Genomic DNA, 24,366 nt, shown 5'->3' on the forward strand with positions numbered 1-24,366 from the left:
TCCTAAAGAGAAGAAATTTGAGAAGAAAAATTTCTCAAGTTTGTAAAAACTAGATTACTTACCAGTAACTTGAGTTATCCTATTGGGTCTTTTCCCTCACAGATCCACCTCTCCTGCCCTTCTGTCCAGCATGAGAATCTTCCTGATGGGCATCCACTGGAACTGAGGGGGCATGCAGTACAGATGTATATGTAAGAAAGTTGGGGGTAGGGGATTTGGAAGATGCTAGATACATGCGTCAGTGCACTTGCTTACCTTCCTGAAATTGGAAATTTCAACGGTTCCTTGGTCCTCGAAGCATTCACAATAACTTCAAAGAATGTGGATCTGTGGAGATTACCCAATAGGAGAACTCCAGTTACTGGTAAGTGATCCAGGTTTTTCTTCTCTATCAGAATAAGAAGATTATTTAATTTTATTTGAGATAATTAATACATATAGAACTACAGGAGAAAAAGATAAAAATTCATTGGGTTATTATATATGAACACACAAAAGTAAACATAGAAACAATTTGCAAACCAGAGCATCAACAGAAACTTCTAGCATTATCAGAAACACAAAGATTTGCAGTTTCATTTTTGAATGTTCACTGTAAAGACAGTTATGTTTTAACATACAAAAATATTAGCTATCAAACTATTCCATTTCACTGAAATGCCACCATTATTTTTTAATATTAACATAAGAATAACCCTCTTCCTCCTCCTCCTCCTGATCAAAATCTACCATTTTTTAGCTCTTGTCATTAACATTTACTTAATTGTTATATAGAAGCTACCAAAATGAACTAACAATCTTTTTAGACTACAGATTAAAAGTATTAGTACAATTCCCATTTATCACTAAGTTTTTAACCATCTGTCACCTATCAAGAAACCAACCATTAAAGCATATAAAGTTATTTATCAGTACGTCAGCTGATGATGAATAACCATTGAGCCACATCTCTAGCCCTTGTTTTTTCTTTATTTTGAGACAGGGTCTTACTAAGTTTCTAGGACCTCACTAAGTTGCTGAGGCTGGCCTTGAACTTGAGATCCTCCTGCCTCAGCCTCCCAAACTGCTGGAATTACAAGCATGTGCCACCGCACTCAAGAAAAATATCCTAAAGGAAAAAAAAAAAACCTTCCTCAACAGAATTTTATTTTCTCTTCAAACTTACATGAAGATATGCTATTGCCTTTAACTCAGTGTATATTAATCACATTATTTTAAAGATGTCATTGCCACAGTAGGTACTAGATGCAGATACATGTTTTAATAATCCTTTATCATTATCCAGCTAGACAGTTATCCCCTATCTTTGAGAAACTTGTAGTTTCATGATTCTTCTTTCTATGGAAACAAATTAAAGAAAATGTCTAGCTTTTCCTTTAAGAGTAATGGAACAAAATAGGAGCTGGGTTGTGGCTCAGTGGTAGAGTGCTTGCTTAGCATGTGTGAGGCACTGGATTAGATTCTCAGCACCACATACAAATAAATAAATAAAATAAAGGCCTATCAACATCTAAAAAAATTTTAAAAAGAGTAAGGGGATAAAATGGTCTATAAAGTCATCATTCTTCAAAACATAATTCTAAGGAAATTTTTACATTTTAATCTTGTTATGAGGTAATATTTGTTCTTTAAAAAGGTTGACACACACTTGTCAAGATTATTGTTACATTCCTATTTAGTTTAAGATACAAACATCTCTGGGTAAAAGTGTATTCATATTTCTATAAATCTGGGTTGAAGAGTATTATAATAAAAACCATTAGTTTTTAAATGATTCATTCATTCCAAAAGGGGTGCTATGCTTTGGATGTGGTCTGAGTATATATGAACTAAGGGTTCATGTGCTGGAAGGTTGGTCCTTAGTATGGAGCTGTTGAAAAGTAATGGGACATTTAAGGGATGGAGCCAAGTGGAAAGGTATTAGGTCATGGGGGAGGTGCCCTCTGAGGGGATTAACTGCAAGAGCAAGTTGTTATAAAAAGAGCAAAAACAATCAACAACGTGAAGATAGAACCTACAAAATGGGAGAAAATCTTTACCACATGCACCTCAGATGGAGCACTTATCTCCAGAACATATAAAGAACTCAAAAAACTTAACACCAAAAAAAAAAACCAAATAACCCAATCAATAAATGGGCTAAAGAACTAAACAGACACTTCACAGAATAAATACAATCGATCAACAAACATATGAAAAGATGTTCATTATCTCTAGCAATTAGAGAAAGGCAAATCAGAACTATCTAAGATTTCATCTCATTCTAGTCAGAATGGTGATTATCAAGAATACAAGCAATAATAAGTGTTGGCAAGGATGTGTGGGAAAAGGTACACTCAAACACTGCTGATAGGACTGCAAATTGGTACAGCCACTATGGAAAGCAGTATGGAGATTACTCAGAAACCTTGGAATGGAACCACCATTTGACCCAGCTATCGCACTCTTCAGTTTATACCCAAAGACTTTAAACTCAGCATACCACACTGACAAAGCCACATCACTGTTTACAGCAGCTCAATTCACGAGAGCTAAACTACTGAGCCAATTTAGGTGTCTTTCAACAGATGAATGGATAAAGAAAATGTGGTATATATACACAATGGAATATTACTCAGCCTTAAAGAAGAATGAAATTATGGCATTTGCAGGTAAATTGATGGAGCTGGAGAATATCATACTAAGCAAAATAAGTCAATCCCAAAAAACCTAAGACCAAATGTTTTCTCTGATAAGTGGATACTCATCCATAATGGGGGGGGGGGGAGGTAGGGAAGAATGATGGAACTTTGGATTGTGCAGAAGGGAGTGAGGGGAGGGGCTGTGGGGATGGGAAAGATGGTAGAATGAGAGGGACATTACTACCCTATATACATGTATGATTACATTACCAGTGTAACTCTGCACCATGTACAGCCAGATGAAGAAGTTGTGCTCCATTTGTGTACAATGTGTCAAAATACATTCTGTAGTCATATATAATTAATTAGAACAAATTAAAAATAAATAAGTTAATGAATGAAATTAAAAAGAAAAAAGAGCAAGATTGACCCCTCCTTACTCTCTGGTTTCCTATATCACCACGTGATCTCTTTTGCACTTGTTCTTGCCATTATGATACAATTTACCATGAGGCCCCACCAGAGGTCAAACAGATGGAGCCACCCAATCATAGATGTTTGACCTACAAACTATGAGTTAATTAAACTCTTTTCTTTATAAATTACCAAGCTCCAAACATTTCACTATAACAACAGAAACAGACTAATCCATACAAAGACCTCCATTTCCAATTATAAATATAAAAAAGAGTCATCTAGTTAATTTTTCTATTAGATTCTTCCTTAACTTCCAATCACTGAAGAGTAAGTATGTGGCACAAAGATCTTACATGTTTGTTTATATTTATAGAATAGACACAGATAACCAAAAGGGTCACTTAGAAACTGGCACTGAAAAGTACATCTTGTGGTTGTCTTCATTCCACAAAACCAGCTAAAATGAATTTTACTGGAATAGCTTAGAAAAAAATTCCAGAGATTAAGATGCTGTATTCAAATCTATCCTGTGTGAATTCTAATAATGCTAACCAACAAGAAAGCATTCCTTTAGAATAAGACAGAAACCAAACTGCTATCATTTCCAAAAGTAGATAAAAAGTGACTTCCTTTTGGGAGGGGGTGCATTATTGTCTCAGATACGTTGCTTTAGGGCAAACAAGCTGCCAATGTTCAGAGAAGCCCTATTAAAAAGCCCATGTGACAAGAAACTGATGTCTCTGACCAACAGCCAAACCTGTCAACAGTCACGTAAGACAGAAACATGTGTTCTAAGGTTTGCTAAAATCCACTTAAGTGAGCTTGAAATTGGATCTGCCCTCAAGTGAGCCGTGAGTTAACTGCAACTCTGGTTGACACCTGAACTGCAGCCTCGTGAGAGAAAAGATAGGAAAAACAATATAATATTAAAATTAATCTGTCCAGATTTTGAAGCCCTGCATTAGTTTTCAAATCAATTCCTAATAATCATCTCTAAAATATGAGTAAAATATTTTCTCTGTAAGACTGATTTTATAAAACAATAGCTCTCTTCTGTAATAATAAATTTCACTAGTCTTAAGTCAATAATAGTTACTATAACTTAAAGAGTAGCTCTAAATGCCTCATTTTCTTTCCTTTAAAAGTTATTCATTTTTCATTTCCAAATGAATTTTAAAAACTTTAAAACAGCAATTCCTCTATTATACTTCACTAGGCTCTTGTTAATAATAACTTTAAAATAATTAACTGCAGTATCACTTTAAAAGTGCACGCAAGGTTCGAGGTGGTAGCTCAGTGATAGAGCAGTTATCTAACATGCTAGGCAGTCCCTGAGTTTGATCCCCAGCATGCATGTATGTATGTATGTGTGCATGTATGTACATACCTATCTATCTTCTCCCTTTCTCTTACTCTCTCTCTCACACAAAGTACATATACGTGCTGCACTTTTCAAAAATCTTCAATGGATGTTCATTAATCACCTTTTACATGGAACCATACACTAAAGCATCAATAATAGTAAAGTACAAACCCATTGTATCTAAATTAATTTCAAAATATTAATGCTCCATTATCTCCCACCTAACTAGAGGAACAGTCTAACTCACCTTTCTATTTCCACTGTTGCATCCTTCCAGTCCATTCTCTTTATTCAATGGCTTCTTGTTACATTTCCAACAAAATCTAAAGGTATTATCATTTATGACTAAATTGTGATCTGTAGTCTACCTACTTCACTGGCTTTGTTTGATGTCACTCACCCCTGCCTTACCACATGTTAGTCTTTGCTCCATATAAAACAAATTTCTTTTTTTTAAAAAAAAAAGGGTTTTAATGCTGTTAACCAGTACTCTTTTCATGAACAAAATCTCTTACCTTCAGCTTTTATGACACCCCCTCAGAGTAATCTACCTACTTCAAATAATTCCCATTATTATCAAAATCTGCAATTATTTTGCTTGTATTCTGTATTCGGACTTAAATTCCAACAGGGCAGGGATATCTTGTTCTCCTTTCTAACTCCATTACCTAGCCTATCATCTGCCCCATAATCTCCATTTTAATGGATAGTTAAATTATTTTCAAAATTCACAAACCCCTCAGTGATATTCAGTTCTAGAGTCTTAGCTACTTCCCTCTTATACTGCCTATGCTGTAAATAGCTTTTTACTTAGCACTCATAAAACCTGAACCTTTAAGCATCATAAATTATATCAAAATTCAGTGTCCTGCAGAGACAGCTATTGCTTTATAGATCAAAAATGGTTTTATAAAATGTACCATGATGTGCTTAGTTAATCAATAAAGAGTTCTATGATTCACCCCTCCTAAAAAGAGAAGATAAGTTTCTTCATACATGATCCTTCACAAGTAACTATGCAATTTTCCAAGATTTTAAAAGTTACTATATATTTGCTTACCAATTTAAAAAATAAATTTTGCAGCACCAGGAATTAAACCCAGAGCCTCTTGCATGCTAGGCAAGCACTTTATCACTAAGCTATACCCTTGGCCCTTAAAATATTCTTACCAAGATAAACCCAATATTTTAAGTATCTTTTTCATCAATTACATTCTGTAGCTACAATCAAGAGCCAACTTTCAAAGTACAAGCTGAAAGATAAATATTACTATATAATTAATTACAGCACTCTTCCTTGGGCAATAGTTAGTCACTAACATAATTTTACTTACCTTTACCTACCAATATTAAAAAGCTTTATTTAACTTACAAATAGAATTCAGAAAAAAATTTGGATAAACACTATGCAGGATTATTATCTTGTTACAACTTAAAATGTAGATCCAAATGTCCACCTATTAAATATAACATGAAACTTGACAGAAAAATTAAGATTCTCTCTGATCAAAGTAAAGGACATTTACATGGCTAAATAATCCCCCTTTCTTTTAAAAACATCCTCTTTCCTCTGTTTCTATAATATTATACTCTCCTGTACTTCCATTCCCTAATTATTTTTTCCATCCATTTTTTTATTCTTTGTGGGACATTCATCTTTTATCACCCCCCCCCAACCAAAATAGTGATATTTCTCAAATATTCATCCCAAGTCTTTCTTCTCATGCTGTGCAGCCCACTGTATTCCTGATCTATTTTACCCACTCCCTTGGCTTTAACTCAAATATGTATGTTGATGACTACCAAATAAGTATTTATAGCCCTGTCCTCTTTCCCAATCTTTATCCCCACATATCTAACCAACTCAGAGATCTTCCCTCTCAAAATTCCTCCAGGCACCAAAAAATTAAACAAATCTAAATGTGAACTGTTTCCTTCTCCCAGGCCTATCTCAATAAGAAGTACCATGATTCAAGCTCCTACTTAATTTGGCCAAAATCCTGTACTCATCCTGATTCTTCCCTGCTATACAACCCAACTTCCTACATTTTATAACCATATCCAATCAACCATCAAATCCTATAAATTTTCTCCTAGACACATCTAATACATTCATTTCCCTCTCCTCACTGGCATTACCCTTGCTCAGGACACTCCTGTCTCCTGACTAGCTTGCTGCAATTGCTTACTACTACTAGTACTAAATGACAAGTAAATGGTTTCTCTGCTTGTAATTAAGCTTCAACAAACAAGGAAGAATGACATAAGATAGAATTAAATGCTAGTGGCGGTAGTTCCAATCATGCATTGCACTGATAGTAAAAGAAAACATTTTAAAAACTGCTGAAGGGCTGAGGTTGTGGCTCATTGACAGAGTGAATTCCTTGCATGTGTTAAGCACTGGGTTCCATTCTCAGCACCACATATAGATAAATAAATAAAATAAAGGTCCATCAACAACTAAAAAATTTTTTTAAAAACTGCCCAAAAAGTTGAACATGCAAGTAATACAGGCTGATGTAAGTTATTTTAACCAAATATGAAATGCACAATTAAATATACTCCTTCCAACTCACAGGATTATGAAAGAACTTAATTCTGATAAATGTTCCTTAGGAAAAAACAGAAGTGAAAACAGTTTAAAACAACAGCAGAATCAAATAAATAACAAAGGTCTTTGCAATTCAGTTAAGCATTATCAGTACCTATGACATTGATAGGTACTGTGACACAGGCACTGAGAACTTTTACAATCATCATGATTAACTAAGACTTACACTATATTTACTGTATCATTTATCACCTTTAATCATTGCCAAAAAGCCATATGGGTGTAAATGAAATTTGATTCTTGGACTAGTGAGTACTAGCCTCAGAAAGAACAATTCAGGGAGGAAAAAGAAACAAGACCAATATATTTTCAGTACACTGTGTAAATACAATCATCATTTGTTATAAAATGCTTTAAGATTAATTTAAAAGGCATTTATTCTGGCCTAGGGACAGAGCTCTTTCTGAGATGGATAATGCCTAGGCAATCATAAAGACCTAGAAAGAATCTGTGAAAGGGGAATAAAGGACAGACGAATCAGCATAATACAGAAGATGCAGCAGTCTGGAAAAGACCATTACCATGTTCTGACAATCCCTACCTTAAAAACAGACATTTACTTTTTTAACTACAGCAAATAAAACAAAAAAATTAAAAAAATAAATAAAATTGACAGATCCTTAGTCATGCTAACAAAGAGAAGGAGAGAAAATTCAAATCACTTACATGATGAAAAAGGAAATATCACAACAGACACTACAGAAATAGAGAAGATAATTAGAAATTATTTTGAAAACTTGTACTCTAATAAAATAAAAAATATTGAAGGCATCAACAAATTTCTAGAGTCATATAATTTGCCCAAATTGAATCAGGATGATATACCAATTTCAAGTGATGAAATAGAAGACGCTATCAAACGTCTACCAACCAAGAAAAGCTCAGGACTGGACGGATACACAGCCAAGTTCTAAAAGACCTTTAAAGAAGAACTAATATCAATACTCTTCAATTTATTTCAGGAAATAGAAAAAGAGGCAGCACTTCCAAATTCATTCTATGAGGCCAATATCACTCTAATTCCAAAACCAGGCAAAGACACATCCAAAAAAGAAAACTTCAGACCAATATCTCTAATGAACACAGATGCAAAAATTCTCAATAAAATTCTGGCAAATCGAATACAAAAATATCAAAAAGATCGCACACCACAATCGAGTGGGATTCATCCCAAGGATGCAAGGTTGGTTCAATATATAGAAATCAACAAATGTAATTCATCACATCAATAGACTTAAAGATAAGAATCATATGATCATCTCAATAGATGCAAAAAAAGCATTTGACAAAATACAGCACCCCTTCATGTTCAAAACACTAGAAAAAATAGAGATAAAAGTAACATATCTTAACATCATAAAGGCTATCTATGCTAAGCCCCAGGCCAATATCATTCTAAATGGAGAAAAATTGAAGGCATTCCCTCTAAAAACAGGAGCAAGATAGGGATGCCCTCCTTCACCACTTCTATTAACATCGGATTTGAAATGGTGGCCAGAGCAATTAGACAAAAGAAATTAAAGGGATACACATAGGAAAAGAAGAACTCAAATTGGCACTATTAGCTGATGATATGATTCTATACCTAGAAGACCCTAAAAGTTCCACCAGAAAACTTCTAGAACTAGTAAATGAATTCAGCAAATTAACAGGATATAAAATCAACACCCATAAATCAAAGGCATTTCTGTATATCAGTGACAAATCCTCAGAAAGGGAAAAGAGGAAAACTACCTCATTTACAATAGCCTCAAAAAAATAAAATAAAATACTTGGGAATCAACTTAACAAATGAGGTGATAAATTGTGGTGTAAAGGTGTATTAAGAACTGTAATGCAAAAAAAAAAATTTTTTTTAATCTGAAAGAAAAAAATAAAGGCTTGCACCACTGCAAAGAAAAAAAAAAAAAGAGGTGAAAGACCTCTACAATGAAAACTACAGAACCCTAAAGAAAGAAGTCAAAGAAGATGGGAAGATGGGGAGATGGGAAGATCTACCTTGCTCTTGGATAGACAGAATTAATATTATCAAAATGTCCCTATTTCCAAAAGCTCTATACAAATTTAATGCAATTCTGATCAAAATTCCAATGATATTCCTCATAGAAACAGGAAAAGCAAATATGAAATTCATCTGGAAAAATAAGAGACCCAGAATAGTTAAAGCAATCCTTAGCAGAAAGAGTGAAGCAGGTGGCATCATTATACCAGACTTTAAACTACACTACAGAGCAATAGTAACAAAAACAGCATGGTATTGGCACCAAAACAGACAGGTAGACCAATGGTACAGAATAGAGGACACAGAGACTAACCCACAAAACTTCAGTTATCTTATATTAGTCAAAGGTGCCAAGAACATGCATTGGAGAAAAGATAGCCTCTTCAACAAATGGTGCTGGGAAAACTGGAAATCCATATGCAACAAAACTTTCACCATGCACAAAACTCGACTAAAAATGGATCAAGGACTTAGGAATAAAACCAGAGACCCTGCGTACTTAGGAATACAACCAGAGACCCTGCGTACTTAGGAATATAACCAGAGACCCTGCGTCTAATAGAAGAAAAAGTAGGCCCTAATCTCTATCGTGTGGGATTAGGCCCCAACTTTCTTAATAAGACTCCTATAGCACAAGAATTAAAATTGAGAATCAATAAATGGGATGGACTCAAACTAAAAAGTTTCTTCTCAGCTAAAGAAACAATCTGTGAGGTGAACAGAGAGCCTACATCTTGGGAGGAAATCTTTACCCCTTACACATCAGATAGAGCACTAATCACTAGAGTATATAAAGAACTCAAAAAACTAGATACCATAAAAATAAATAACCCAATCAATAAATGGGCCAAGGATCTTAACAGACACTTCTCAGAAGATGATATACAATCAATAAACGAATATATAAAAAAAAGTTCATCATCACTACCAATTAAGAGAAATGCAAATCAAAACCACTCTAAGATTTCATCTCACTCCAGTAAGAATGGCAGCTATTATGCATACAAACAACAATAAGCATTGGTGAGGATGTGGGGGAAAAGGTACACTCATACACTGCTGGTGAGACTGCAAATTGGTGCAGCCAATATGGAAGATTTCTTGGAAAATTAGAAATGGAACCACTATTTGACCCAGCTGTCCTTCTCAGTCTGCCGCAGTCTGGCTGGGCAAATAACCGGGAGGTGACAAGCAACTTGTGAAGATTGAAACAGCGGGAGCCGCTTTATTATGGGACAGCAGAGGTATATATACCCAATTAATTATACACAGCTTAACTTAATTAACATCATCTAGATACAGCAGTCAGTCATTAAGGAATCCTCATCATCTTAATGGCTCGCTGGTGTTACTTCACAAACCACTCCTCCTGGCAAAGTGCCAGGCGCCATCTTGACTTGGTTGTGGTCCTCAACATCTGTCTATACCCAAAAGACTTAAAAACAGCATACTACAGGGACACAGCCACATCAATGTTTATAGCAGCACAATTCACAATAGCTAAACTGTGGAACCAATCTAAATGCCCTTCAATCGATGAATGGATAAAAAAAAATGTGGCATATATACACAATGGAATATTACTCAGCAATAAAAGAGAATAAAATCATGGCATTTGCAGGTAAATGGATGGAGTTAGAGAAGATAATGTTAAGTGAAGTCAGCCAATCCCTAAAAACTAAATGCCGAATGTTTTTTGTTTTTTTTTGTTTTTTTGTTTTTTATAAGGAGGCTGATTCATAGTGGGATACGGAGAGGGAGCATGGGAGAAAAAGACGAACTCTAGATAGCGCAGAGGGGTTGGAGGGGAAGGGAGGGGACATAGAGTAATTAATGATGGTGGAATGTGATGATCATTATTATCCAAAGTACAGGTATGAAGACACTAATTGGTGTGAATCTAGTTTGTATACAACCAGAGATATGTGCCCTATATGTGTAATAAGAATTGCAATACATTCCACTATCATAAATAAATAAATAGACATAGACATGGTGCTTTCACCTGCTGAATTCTTAAGTCTACTCATTACACTGCTTCCCACTCCTACTGTACTTCCTACATATTAAAACTTACTAATATGGCCCAAGAGTTTATGTGACAGTCCATATCAGGACACTAGGCAACACACACAAACACAAGCAGGCATGTGGGGCGCGCGCGCACACACACACACACACACACACACAGGGGGGCGGGGTGATAAGCAGGGTGTATATAAAGGAGGATGAAGATAAAAATATCCTTGAAGCAATTTGTGGAAAATTCTATTTTTAGTAAAAACCACTTACTCTTATGCTTTGGTTTTTAAGTTACCCACTAGAACCCAAATGTTTTACAATCTGGACTGTTATATACCCCTACATGGACATCTAATATATTTGATTGCTTTAGCTAACAGTTTTTTGAGGATTTACTATATACCACACACTGTGCTGATAATAAGTACACTGTTCCTCATAATAACTATAAGGCGTAATCATAACCTTCATTTTTCACAAGTTAAAAAACAGTTGATGTTCAAAAAGTTGTGTGGGGGCTGGGGATGTGGCTCAAGCGGTAGCGCGCTCGCCTGGCATGCGTGCGGCCCGGGTTGGATCCTCAGCACCACATACAAACAAAGATGTTGTGTCCGCCGAAAACTAAAAAATAAATATTAAAAATTCTCTCTCTCTCTCCCTCCCTCTCTCACTCTATCTTTAAAAAAAAAAAAAAAAAAAGTTGTGTGACTTTTACAAGATTACATAGCTAGTAAATGGTGAAACCAATATTTAAACCCACAGAATAGAGTTCCAGAGTCCACACTCTTAACTACAATGACGCATAACTGTAGAGAACTCCTAAAATTTGAAATTGTTTGCTTTTGCTCTTTTGTTTTACATTTTCATAATGAATACACATAAAAATTAAAAACGAGAGCTGGGTTGTAGTTCAGTAGTAGAGTGCTTACCTCACATGTGTGAAGCACTGGATTCAATTTTCACCATGCCATATAAATAAATGAATAAAATCAAGGTCCATCAACAACTAAAAAAATATTTTAAAAAATTAAAAACAAATATGTACAAGTAAAATAGGTACTTTCCTGCACTGAAAACTTGAATGTATAATAAAACCCTGCATTAAATTAAGTGAAAGATGGTAAGATTAAATTATAGTGCAAATTTCCAAAGAACATCACAGAAAAATGCTATGTAAAGTTGATAGAAAACCAGTGAGCAGAGCATGGTGGCTCATGCCCGTAATCCCTGCTACTTGATTTCAAGTTCAAGGCCAGCCTGGGCACTTTAATGAGACTCTTATCTCAAAAACAATAAATGTCAAATGGCTGGGGATATGGCTCAGTGGTAAAGTGTCCCAGGTTTAATCCCCAGCACTACAAAAATAAAAATAATAATAATAATAATGAAGAAAAAGACATCAAAATGAAGTCTGTTAACATTTAAACTCAAAATATCAATTAACATAGGGAAAACAGTTATTTTGTTCTTCACTTATCATACTGCTCACAGATTTGAACAATGTAGTTCTTATTCTAAGCAGTGGATTTAATTTTAGAAGTTATCAAAACGTACAACACTAGATCAAGTTTTAGGAAAATTGTAAAAAAAAAAAATCCTTAAGGAGATACTTGCTAGACAAACCTACTTCCTACCACAGCAAGATAATAAAAGTGACTGGCTAATCAGATATGTGAACCTCACATTAACCAGCTATTGAACAAGCCACAATCTTTCTGGCCTGTGTTTTTTACTATAAATAGGACATTAGGTAGAGCCATGAGTCCCCCCCCACCAAAAAAAAAAAAAAAAAAAAAAAAACCCAGAGAAGATCCCACCCAGAAGATTGCTAAAACATTACCACTAGAATCTTCCAGGGTAGCTGAAAATCCCAATAAGAAGGATTTGCAAACAATAGTGATCTCAACCCATTTTGAACGTTTAATACCAATATTCTTACCACAAACCCCTCAGTCCACCCTCTGAAGACTGTTTTAATTTTTTTGGTGGTGGGAAGGAAGGGTTACTAGGAATTGAACCTACAGGCACTTTAATTTAGAGTCAGGGTCTCCCTAAATTGCGTAGGGTCTTACTAAATTGCTAAGGCTGGCCTTGAACTTACAGATCCTCCTGCCTCAGCCTCCCAAGTCACTGGGATTACAGGTGTGTGTTACTGCTTCTGGATGTTCATCCTTTTTCATGTGTAAAGTAAGTAGTCTATCTCAGGAAATGACCACTCTGGAGAATCTTGGAAAGCTCCTTTGCTTGAGAATTCTCTAATGATAATTCTATAACTTTCTAGAATAAACAAAATTACCAAATGGATACAGAATCTTTTAAAGTAAATTGTTACTAATCACAGCTCACATAACAAAGTTTAAGTAGTAATCATGAAAGCTGATAAATGAAGCAGTGTAGGTATTCAACAAATATTTGATTTAATGAATAAAGTCACAATTACATAATATTTTATATACTTGCAATACCACTAAAATTATAAGCTGTAAAGAATTATTTACTAATACTTTTTTTAAAGGGATAATTACTAAAGGGAAATACATGGTTTTGAAAATCCCACTTAAATCCTTGAATGAAAACTTGATACACCACAGAATGTTTCTACCAAATATAATGGCCCATATCTGACCTTGAAGCAAAGATGAATAAGCAAAGAAACATTTCACCTAGTAGGATAATTTTATAAACCTCTTTACCAGGGAAGAAAGGGTGAAAAGATCAACCAGTAGTTGTGACAACCTGGGTTTCAATCTAGGGTCTAATATATTTCTGTGACTAGATGACCAGCTTCCTCACTAGCTGCATAGGGAGGTTGATAAGCAAATGAAGGCTAAATAGGAACCCACCCTGAACACAGTGAAGCATTACACAAGTAAATTCCTACTCCCCCCCCAAACTACAATAACTGAAAATTAACATAACAATAATTGTTCAAATATATTCCTTAATGGCAAAGGTCACCATTTACTGCCACTGATAAAAAGGCCTTATAATTATGTTTAAAGAAAAGGAAAACAAAACCAAACTCCTGAATAGCATATTGAAGGTGACTGATAACATAACCAACAAGAAAGAGGCATTAAACTTAACAAGGTAATCCTATTATAAAATTATTTCTCAAAGATGGTTTGTGAGGGCTGGGGTTGTGGCGCAGCAGTACAGGGCTCGCCTCCCATGTGTGAGACCCTGGGTTCGATCCTCAGAATTACATAGAAATGAATGAATGGGATAAAGGTATTGTGTCCAACTACAACTAAAAAACAAATTTTTTTTAAAAAAAGGATGGTTTGTGAGATTATTTTTAAAGTGTTTAGTATGTAAATTTAGTATAGGCAAAGCACTGATGTAATGCTTTATTGTGTTGAAAATGCACTCCTATATATCCTTTTATTGGCCTCAAGCCACTCTATATGGCTGATGATGAAGAGGAATTAGACTCTAGATTAAACCCAGGTTCTCTGAATACTAATTTATTTTTGGATCCTTTTCTCTTCAACAAAGAGATTTATTAAGATTAGCCTACTTGGGTAAAGTTTCTTTGCTTATTCCTCTTTCCTTCAAGGTTAGATATATGGGCAATACACTTGGCAGAAAATTTTGATCTACTGAAATCTTACTTCAATTATATGACAACTATCATCTTAAAAAAATAACAGTTTCTTTGAAATATACACACATTTGTATACAAAAAAGAAAGTTTTAACCAGCAATGAAATAGCAGCCCTTTCAAAGACTATCATTTGGCTGAAATTTCATAGGGGAGAAAGGTAATCAACCAAACTGCATATTGGCCATGATGCTAAGAAAGGATCTGGCTAAACTGCCCAGGCTGGCTTGGAACTTTTGATCCTCCTGCCACAGTCTCCAGAGTTGCTAGGATTACAGGCATGTGTTAATTCCATCAGTCAAAAAAACTGATTTCATACTTAATCTGAGAATGGGTCTTCTTCAAAAACTAGGACTATGTTTGAAAATTTATTTTAAACTCTTTCTGTGTATCATTTGCAAATACCATTTATCGTCCGTGCCAGAATTCAAACTCTTTAGAGGCCTAAAACAGAGTCATCCATAGTTCTATCATCTTAGCATCGTTCATGATCTCTGATATATGCCCAATAAGCTTGTGCAGAATTTTACGATTTTGTCATTACCACTTCCAATAATGCACTCATATGTATGGAAGGGCAAATAGTGACTTATATATCCTACATCAGAATTCCCACTTTTTCAAAGGTTGTATTTTTAAAAACCCAATAACCTGTTTTTTCCTAATATCTATATATACCTGCTTCAACAAACCTCTATTGAACACTTATTATTTCCAAGGCATTCTGCCAAGCACCTTCAAAAAAGTAACAAAAAACTCCAATTTCACGTAAGAAACTCAAAGAGCAGCAAGGAAATGGATGAATACATGTAACTGAACGATAATGTGGGGCTGGGTATGTGGCTCAGAGGTAATGCCAATGTAAGGCCCTGGGTTCAGTTTGAAGTACTTCATAAAGAAAGTACAAGTTTATAGATAAAACATTACTACCTCAATCATAAAATTTAGTTTCATTTTAATTATAATTAAATTCCATTAGTTCCAATTTTATTTTAAATTCAGTACAGTCCAAACAAATATAAAATCCAAATGCTATTTTTCAACTAATCTCAAATACCACAAATTTACGTACAGAATATTTTAGTTTTTGATAGGCTCTCAAGGAAAATTATCTTAAATTTAAAGTCATTCACAAGAGAACTTACAATTTAGTCAACAATTATATTTCATAACAAGACCTATGTGGTTTCAAATGAGATCATAAGAATAACAACAACTTTCCAAAGCTGCACCTTCAAAGTACTAAGGAATTCATATACAACATTATCATTGAAATAATGCTAAAACAATTAATATAAACCTACAACTTATGAACAAAATAGCCTGTATTTTTCAAACACAATCTTTGAAAATTATTGGAAAACCAATATCAGCATCAAAAAAGAAAATCAAAACTAAAGGAACATTAATTGAAAAAGTTTATATACCTATAATGATCCAGGTACTTTACTAGTTTGGGGTATACCAAAATGAATCAGAGTCTCTGCCCTGTAGAGTAGATAAAAATCTAGACAATTATACTACAACTTATAGATCCTCTAGGAATAATTACATATACATACATACATACGTACATAGAAACAACATGAATGCTAACTGGAGTTAGGGAGAGGGTAATTCCAGGTGGTTTCTTTAGGAGTATCATCTGATAAATATACTTCAATGCTGATATAGCACAGGACTGATTAGGATAAGCAGCAGGAAATGACACCAAAAAGGCAATTTGGGGATAGATTATTACAGCCTTGAACGTCATGCTTAGAAGTTCATCATTATTCAGCAGCCACAGCAGACCACTTTTTTTTTAATATGTAGGGACCAACATTACCAGATAGTCTTCAAAAAAAAATATTAGTAGCATTCCAGAGATCAATTTGTTCAGTTAAAAAAATAATATATGACTTCTGAACTACAGCTACAAAAACTCAAAAAAGAATAGATTTGAGATGGAGAAACAGATGTATATAAGGAATGACAAGAAGTTAGAATCAAAGCTGAGACAATGATAGTTTCAGCTTAGGTTCCAGAAAGAAGTTTATGCCACATACAGGATAAGGAATATAGAGAAGTAAAACATGGTTAGGCAGAAATTGATTTAAAAAACTTAAAAGGAAAATTCAGAAGAAGTGTTCCAATTTAAAAACAAAGATAGCAATATCAAACACCATAGAGTTGACTTTGAAAGAAGACTGAGATTCAGCCAATGAGTTTAACAATTAGGAAGAACACCAGTTATCAGAGAAACTTCATTTAGTAAAAAATAAAGGAAAGAAAAAGAATGCCTGGTGAAGTCAATTTTTTCTGTATAAAAAGCTAAGCTAATAAAATTCTAAACCATCACTTCATACACACTCAAGTTCTCTTTAGATTTTATCTATCATTATTATACTGGAAACAAAAACAGGGGTTAAGGGCATATAAGCTCAATGGTAGAGTACTTGTCTAGCATGCACCAAGCCCTAGGTTCCAATCAAAAAAAAATTAAACAATAAAACATCACATTAATTAAATGATACTTTCTTGAAAAAAATCTGTATTTTCCAAAAATAATTTTGGGTGAAACTGGCACTGTTTTTTTTTTTTTTTTTTTTTGGTGGTGCTGGGGATTGAACCCAGGGCCTTTATACAGGAGAGGCAAGCACTCTACCAACTGAGCTATATCCCCAGCCTCTGACACTGTATATTTTTGCTAGTCTCTTACATCAGGATTAATACATGACATCTGGATTGTCATTTCTATTTCTGCATTCACTTTTTTTGCAATATGTCATTTTGGTTCAAGAATATGAAGAAAATCTGGACTCCCACAGATACGTAGTCAAAAAAAGGGAGAAGGTATTTAAGTAGCCTTTTCTTAAATAATTGTAAATATTCTTCTTTGATACTAAAGACAGTTTTTTCCCCCCAAAGGTTTAGTTGCAATTTGAAATCCAAAACTACACAACAAAGTTTTCATAGTATTCCCCTAAAACCCTTTGCTATTTTGTGTTTTGAAGGAATTATCTATGCATGGTTTTGAATTCTCACATATTGATTTTTAGGAAATATGGGTTCAGAGTTATGCAGCCCTTCCTAATGTTGACATATTTCATGATAAAATATCAGAAATTACATTCATTGATATTACCACTAATCAGAAAAAGTCATTAAAGTATTCAAAAGAAAAAAACAAAACAACTTAAAAAATGAAAAAATAGAGCAGGACCCAGTGGCACACATCTATAATACTAGCAACTTGGGAGACTGAGGCAGGAGGATCCCAAGTTCAAGAACAACCTGGGCAACTTAAAAAATTTTTAAAGGCTTGGAATGTGGCTCAGAGGCAGAGGACTTGCCTAGCAAGTGGGAGGCCCTGAGTTTAATCCCCAATACAGCAAAAACAGTAAATACATACAAAAATACACAGAAAGGACTCAGAGGCTCTAAAACTCACTGTTGAAGTTAAAAGCTTTCAAAAATTCTAGTTTACATTTGTCATTTTTATTATTGACAACAAATAGTATAAATTGTTCCCTTTAAGTAAAAAACTTACTGTATCCATTTTTAAGACACTAACTGCTAAATATCCAATTTTGAAAGTATACTTTTTTTCTTTTTCATGGTGCTGGGATTAAACCCAGGGTCTAGTACATGCCAGGCAAGTGCTCTACCAACTGAGCTATATATCCTAGCCTAAATATCCAATTTTGAATAACCAGTTTGTCAGATGGCCTTTCAAAAAAAAAATGATGTTCTATGAAAAAAAGCAACTTCTCAAGTGCTTTCCCTTTGCAGTCAACCCCTGCACTTTGGGATTCTATGAAAAAAAGCAACTTCTCAAGTGCTTTCCCTTTGCAGTCAACCCCTGCACTTTGGGATGCCACAAAAGTGTTTCACATGCACTTTTCATTTCATCAGAATATTTTAAAGACAAAGACTTAATAAAACTACTAACTCTTCGTTTCATAAAGGATATTCTTAAGGGAAACTGGCATTATTTTTACTACACTGGCATGGTGGTAAAGATTAGAATGAATGTGGCAATTTAGTGCCACTGCCCTGATTCATGCTAAAATGCTGTTTTCACCTACCACTGCTTTTGCACCATCACTACATGTGTGGACACAGTGAAAAAGGAAAATTATGGCCCCATGTTCTTATGAAAACAGTTTGAAATGCATAAATTAACTAAAAGGGCTTAAGGGACCCCTACAGTTCCTCATTCCACACTTCAAAAACAACTACCACAGACTTTCCAAACACTAATCACTTTCACATTTTCCTATAAACAATGAACCTGTGAGTATTCTAACCCAAGATAAAGGGAGGAGAGAAAACAAACAAGAAACCTCCCCCCACACACACACCGCAAGTAAGGAATCTCTGAAAAACAAATCAGTGGTTGCTGGAAAGGTTCCTCAGATGGGTAAGAAAGCTCAGATGGGTAAAAAAAAGATCGAGAATCAGAATTAGGTATTTCTTTAAAAAAAAAAAAAAAAAAAAGGCAGGCTTATTTAGATGGCCCTCTCTTTTTTTTTTTTTTTTTAAATCCTATTCTCACACCAAGGATTTAGGAGAATTAGTAACAAACCTCAAATTAAAAGACAGAAAACAAGTATGACAAGAAAACGGTGATAATGAAAAGATTTTCATCAGATAATAGTTTCTTTAGGGATTCTTTGAAATGTGAGCTTCACAGTTTATTTTCATTTTACAGAAGGTAAAGTAATTCTTTTCATTAATAATCAAATCCTTACCATAACACTGTGTTAAGTTGTAAACAACACTTTATAATGAAGTTGGGGCACTAACCATTGAGCCAAACCCCTATCCCTTTTTTATATTTTGTTTAGAGACAGGGTCTCACTGAGTTGCTTAAGGCCTTGCTAAATTGCTGAGGCTGGCCTTGAACTAGCAATCCTCCTGCCTCAACCTCCAGAGCTGCTGGGAGCCACCTTACCCAGCTCAAAGTGCTTCTCATTTGACAAGAAAACCGTTAAATTTTACAAAAGCAAAAAACAAAACAAAAAAAAAAAACATATTTTGTTCGTCATTGTATGTCCAATACCTAGCTCAACTCTTGTATAAGATGCTCAATAAATATTTGCTATTGTAGTAGTTCTGAGATATAAGCTTAAGTTACCAGATTTCTAGTACAAGACCTAGTGCTTTCTAAGTCATCTTTTCCGCGGCTTTCTAAAATAACACTTTTGAGAAACCTAATGGAACTATCACAGCATACCCTGAGAAAATATAACACTACCTGTTATACTTAAAAACCTGCTATAGACTAGGTTTTATTTTATAGGTTTGCATTTAGATCACAGTGCAGAACCAAAACAAACAATTCTATCATTTTAACTTCTAAATATATGTTCTGTGAAGTAAGCAATAATTTTCCATTCCTAAATGCAGACACAATAAGATACCAGTTTTAATTGTTATATATCCATTTCTACCTTCACACAGACTACACTAAATATTTCATTTTCTCTGATGATTCATAATGGCTCTTAATTTTCTACTTTCTTATGTTTATATTTGGAACACTTATTGCCTTAAAAAGAACTTCAGATTCTGAAGACTGAGCAGCACCTTTGATGATAATCTGTTGCTATAGCTTTTTCTTTTTAATATACCCTATCAGTTTGACATTTATTACTGTTTCTCACAAAAGGACAATGTAGAAAATTTCAGGACACTTAGGTTCTAGATTTAAAAGAGATTAACCAAATTTAAATAAAGGCCACCAAATACAAAATTGAAATTCAATCACAGAAATGGCATCAACTTAAAAGAATATAATTGAGAATACAATTGAGGAATTGAAACTATGTCAAATCATATTTTATTCTGACAGACATGCTACGAATGTAACCTCATTCTACAGCTTGACATGACCTCCCTAGGATATAGGCAAAGGAAATGGTCTTCTGTTGGAATGTGAAGCATTTGAACTAGGTATTCTTTAAAGAAAAATATATATATATTATGTCAGTAAAGACTTTAAAGAGAGACCATGGACTCGATCTTTTCTGAAGGTTTAAAAAGAAAAAAAAATGTTTCAAATGTCTAGGATGACTTAGACTTGGCCTCATATTTGGCAACTGAGAATTAGTTCAGAGGTCAGTCTGACCCAAAGGATTCAAATCCTGGCGGTTTGTCACATAAACAAGTCTTCAGCAAACTGCATCCTTCTGCTGTATAGCTATCCAGGCCCAGCTCTGGCTCTCCACAACCTTATCCTTGAAATCACCTCATAGCTAATGATCATGTCAGCTATGGAGAATTACTTCTTTCAACTACTGAAACTTTCGCTTCTCAATAGTGTTCGGCAGTCCTTTACTCCTGTCTTCCTAACATTACTGGGGAGGGAAGTATTTTGCAGTGTAATCAATATCTGCCTTATTAACAATGCCCTGTTCCATTGTTCTACCCAAACATGGATTCCACTCTTAATTTCAGAAACAACAGTAGGAAAGTAACAGATAACAGAGAAATGAGAGCTCTTAGGTTTAACTCAGGGCCAAAGTCAAAAGAAAAGAGACAATTCAGAGAGGAAGGAAGAAGCTTAGAGGGTGTCACAGTGCAGAACACTTACTTTTAGGAACAGAGTGTCCCTTAGACTTCTGGTGGGTTGCCCAGAGCCTCTTCAGTTTCAATCCAAATGACAATGCTTCTCTGAGTGCTCCTCAAGTAATGTTTCCACCACTAAAAATGGGATCTACAAGAGCTCAGATGTACTGGTAAAAAAATGTCAGGGGCTCCCATGTGGGCCTCAAGCCTCTTTAAAAGTAGGCTCACTTCTCTGTCCTGGGCCAACTCCCCTGTGCACTATAATCCTTCTTCTTCCAGGTGCCAGGTATTCAGCCTGTTTCTTCTCTTCTGAGCTGCCACCACCTACTCTATTTCTCAGGGTTCCTCTAACCCCAAGACTGGCTGTGGAGTAGGACAACAGCTTCCCCCCTTCCTTGCTGTCCCTGCAAATAAACATATAGGCTCTTCTAGTTTCAGTATTTTTCTAATTGCTACAAGAAAATAGAGAGGGAACAACAAAAAGCAACAATATAGTACCAGAGATTAAGATTTAAAGTTCCTGCCGCCAAAAAAGAAATTTCTTAAATGGTGCTTCTTGAGAATTTTTTAAAATACAAAGTACTATAAAGATATATGAGTATACACTTAACCAAATCCAACCTCATATGACATAATGATGCTCTTCTTTTCAAAATACTTAAAACACGGGTCCAAAAATAGCAAGTAGGTAATTTTTTTTCTTTTAGAATGTTCTCTCATTTTCCTTTGAATTTAGCAAATGTTTAAAAGTTTGCTTTTTAATAGTTATCCTGAAAAATGTTCAAAATATTTTATCCAATTCAAATGAAAATTCATCTACAAAAGTCTAAGATTTACAAAAAGACAACCATGTCAAAAGCAGGTCGTTTCACACAGAAAATCTTTAAAATTTGAGACTTCTGGTCCTATGTTTTAAAAATTTAATAAAGTGTTTAAATCATCAGGATATCTTATTTTTAGAAATCTAACTTTTACTGAATATTTATAATGTCAAAATTACAAAGACTCTCTATTTTAAAAGTAACAGTAAACTTAATGTGCTTACTGTGAGAATTTAAGATTCTAATAGACTTTGAAATATCAAAATAAGTACCTTATCTAAATGTTAAGCTATAAATCACAGGATTACAATGAATTAATTCAAAGGCCACCTTCCTCTAAAGGCCAAGAACTCTTTTAACTAAGTGCTGGCATATCAAGAACGCCTGACTTTGAATTTCCTGGATGACTTTCTTTATCCACTTAATTCATTTAAGTGGCTTTTTAAAAGACAGAGTTATAATACTATAAGCTTACAAACCATAAACTAAGACTGAAAATAGGCGGATATCATTTTATCTTGTTTTTTTAACAGGCTGCTATTTAATCAAACTAAAGATATTTGGATACTTTGCGTAAAAATGTGTTCCTGTGACTGGGTTTACCTCCAAATACTTACTTAGAAAATATTAGAGAACTGGAATAGCACACCAAACAAAACCTTGGTCTGACTCTTCCACACGTACACGTTTTTAAAAAGCGGTTTAATCTATTATGTATTCTACAATAAGATACTTTTTTATGAGGATCAAAATTAAATTACATCCTTTGCTCCTAAAGAGGATTTCAGTCTTCTTGATCCCCGCACACTAACACAACAATGCAGTCAACATTTTTATGCCCGGAGTGGGGAGGAGACATTATACCCAGCGATACGAATTAAATCGCAGGAACTAATGCCTCCCTAAATAATTTATTTTCCCTTGGCAGGAAAAAAGAAAAAAACGTTACAGCCTCTTCAATTACCCCTCGCCGCAAACCATCGCGTGGGTCGCGATCGATGTGACCCGACTCCTATCGCGGCCACCACCTCGGTCTCGCCCGCTCCCGACGGGTCTGCGAGTGTCACGGGAGGGGCCCGCAGCAGCAGGGGCGTCCGGTGCGCCGCGACCCCGGCAGCCGGCGGCCCGCGGGGCAGGCCCGGGACTCACCGGGTGGAGGTGCCCTTCCGCACATCGCACATCATGCACTTGAAGGCCTCGGCGCTGTTCCGGAAGGTGCAGACGCTACAGTCCCAGTAACCCTCATCCGAGGACGGCTTCGGCTGCCGCTTCGGCCTGCAGGACACAACCCGGACACGACGCAGCGCGGGGTCATCAGCAGGCCGCGCCCGGCGCCCGAGCCCCGGCCGCCCCCGCCCCCCGCCCCAATTCTGCGACCCCCGCCCCGCAGGTCCCCGGCGCGCAGCGCTCCGTCTCGGAGGGGGAGGGAACCAGGAAAGGGGAGGGCTGGAGCCCCGCCGCACTCGCCGCGGCAGCCACCGCTCTGACACCGGGGGCTGCCGCTAGGGCAGCTGCCGCCGCCATCGCGGCTCCATTGTGGGGCGGCCGACGCCGGCCCCTCACGCGGCAGTGCTAGCGCAGCAGCGGCGCCGCCCCCGTTCTCGCCCCGGTGCCCGGGCGGCGAGCGAAGTGGCCGCCTGGAGCCCCGCGCGAAGGCCCCGCGGCCTGCAAGTCCGGGCCCCGGGGCCCACGCGCTGTTACCTGGTGGGGCTCTTCTTGTCTCCCATCGCTCGGCTACTAACGCACGCCCAGAGTCGCCGCTGCGGCCGCTCTGTTTGTCAATACGGAGGATAATAAGCCGGGCGGAAGCGGGCGGGGGAAGAGAAGGGGGGCGGGGAAGGCCGCACCGCCGAGCTCCGGAGCCGCCGGATCCCACGCAGCCTCCAGCTGTCGGGGAAACTCCTGCCCGGCTCACGTGACCCGCGCCGGCCAACCAACGGCCGCGCCGGAGACTTCAAACGCGGCCAGCGCGGCTCAGCACCCGAGGCGAGTTAGCGGGCGAGTGGGCGGACCGTGCGGGGGTGGCCGCTGCGGCCTCGGGCGCCACAGCGCTTGCTGCCCAGTTCCCGGCTTCCCCTCGCACCCACGCTGGCCGGGTTGCGGCGTGCTCCAGCGCCCTTGTGAGGGCGAAGCGTCTGTCCCGAGAGTGATTGGGGATGCTCTGTCATCCAGCGCGAAGCTTGGTAGGAGGAGAGGCTGGCGTTTGGAGGCCATCCCAGCTCGGGACAGGAGTGCCCGCGCAGGATCTCCAGGTAGAAACGCTTCCCTGACTTCAGCCGCCTTTGGCTACTCAGGACCTGACTCAAGGACACCTGAAGGAAGGCAAAACCCACATTGAGCGCCATTGCCA

At 36.6% G+C, this 24,366-nt stretch overlaps 1 protein-coding gene across 9 annotated transcripts in view; it reads right to left on the bottom strand.

The window, feature by feature from the left end:
• Positions 1 to 23,929, bottom strand: part of Yaf2 (YY1 associated factor 2) — a 71,565-nt gene extending 47,636 nt beyond the window's left edge. For 4 of the 9 annotated variants that reach the window (XR_006850029.2, XR_009225951.1, XR_009225950.1 and 1 more), the window contains exons 1-5: positions 23,718 to 23,929; positions 23,166 to 23,291; positions 21,221 to 21,599; positions 256 to 388; positions 63 to 162 (exon numbers count right to left, since the gene is read on the bottom strand). Coding sequence is in view for 2 of the 9 variants with exons in the window: in XM_046436136.2 (XP_046292092.1) it covers positions 256 to 327; positions 23,166 to 23,291; positions 23,718 to 23,743 (224 nt within the window). In the remaining 7 variants the exon portion in view is untranslated. Of the gene's footprint in view, positions 1 to 62; positions 163 to 255; positions 389 to 21,220; positions 21,600 to 23,165; positions 23,295 to 23,717 lie in introns of those variants that run through there. The other 5 variants (XR_006850030.2, XR_009225952.1, XR_006850031.2 and 2 more) reach the window with 5 other exon arrangements.
• Positions 23,930 to 24,366: the final 437 nt, after the last annotated feature.

Source organism: Marmota monax, unplaced genomic scaffold (genome assembly GCF_021218885.2).
Source record: "Marmota monax isolate L192 unplaced genomic scaffold, Marmota_monax_Labrador192_F-V1.1 WCK01_AAM20220418_F8-fsc00012, whole genome shotgun sequence".
In the NCBI taxonomy this organism is placed as follows: domain Eukaryota; kingdom Metazoa; phylum Chordata; class Mammalia; order Rodentia; family Sciuridae; genus Marmota; species Marmota monax.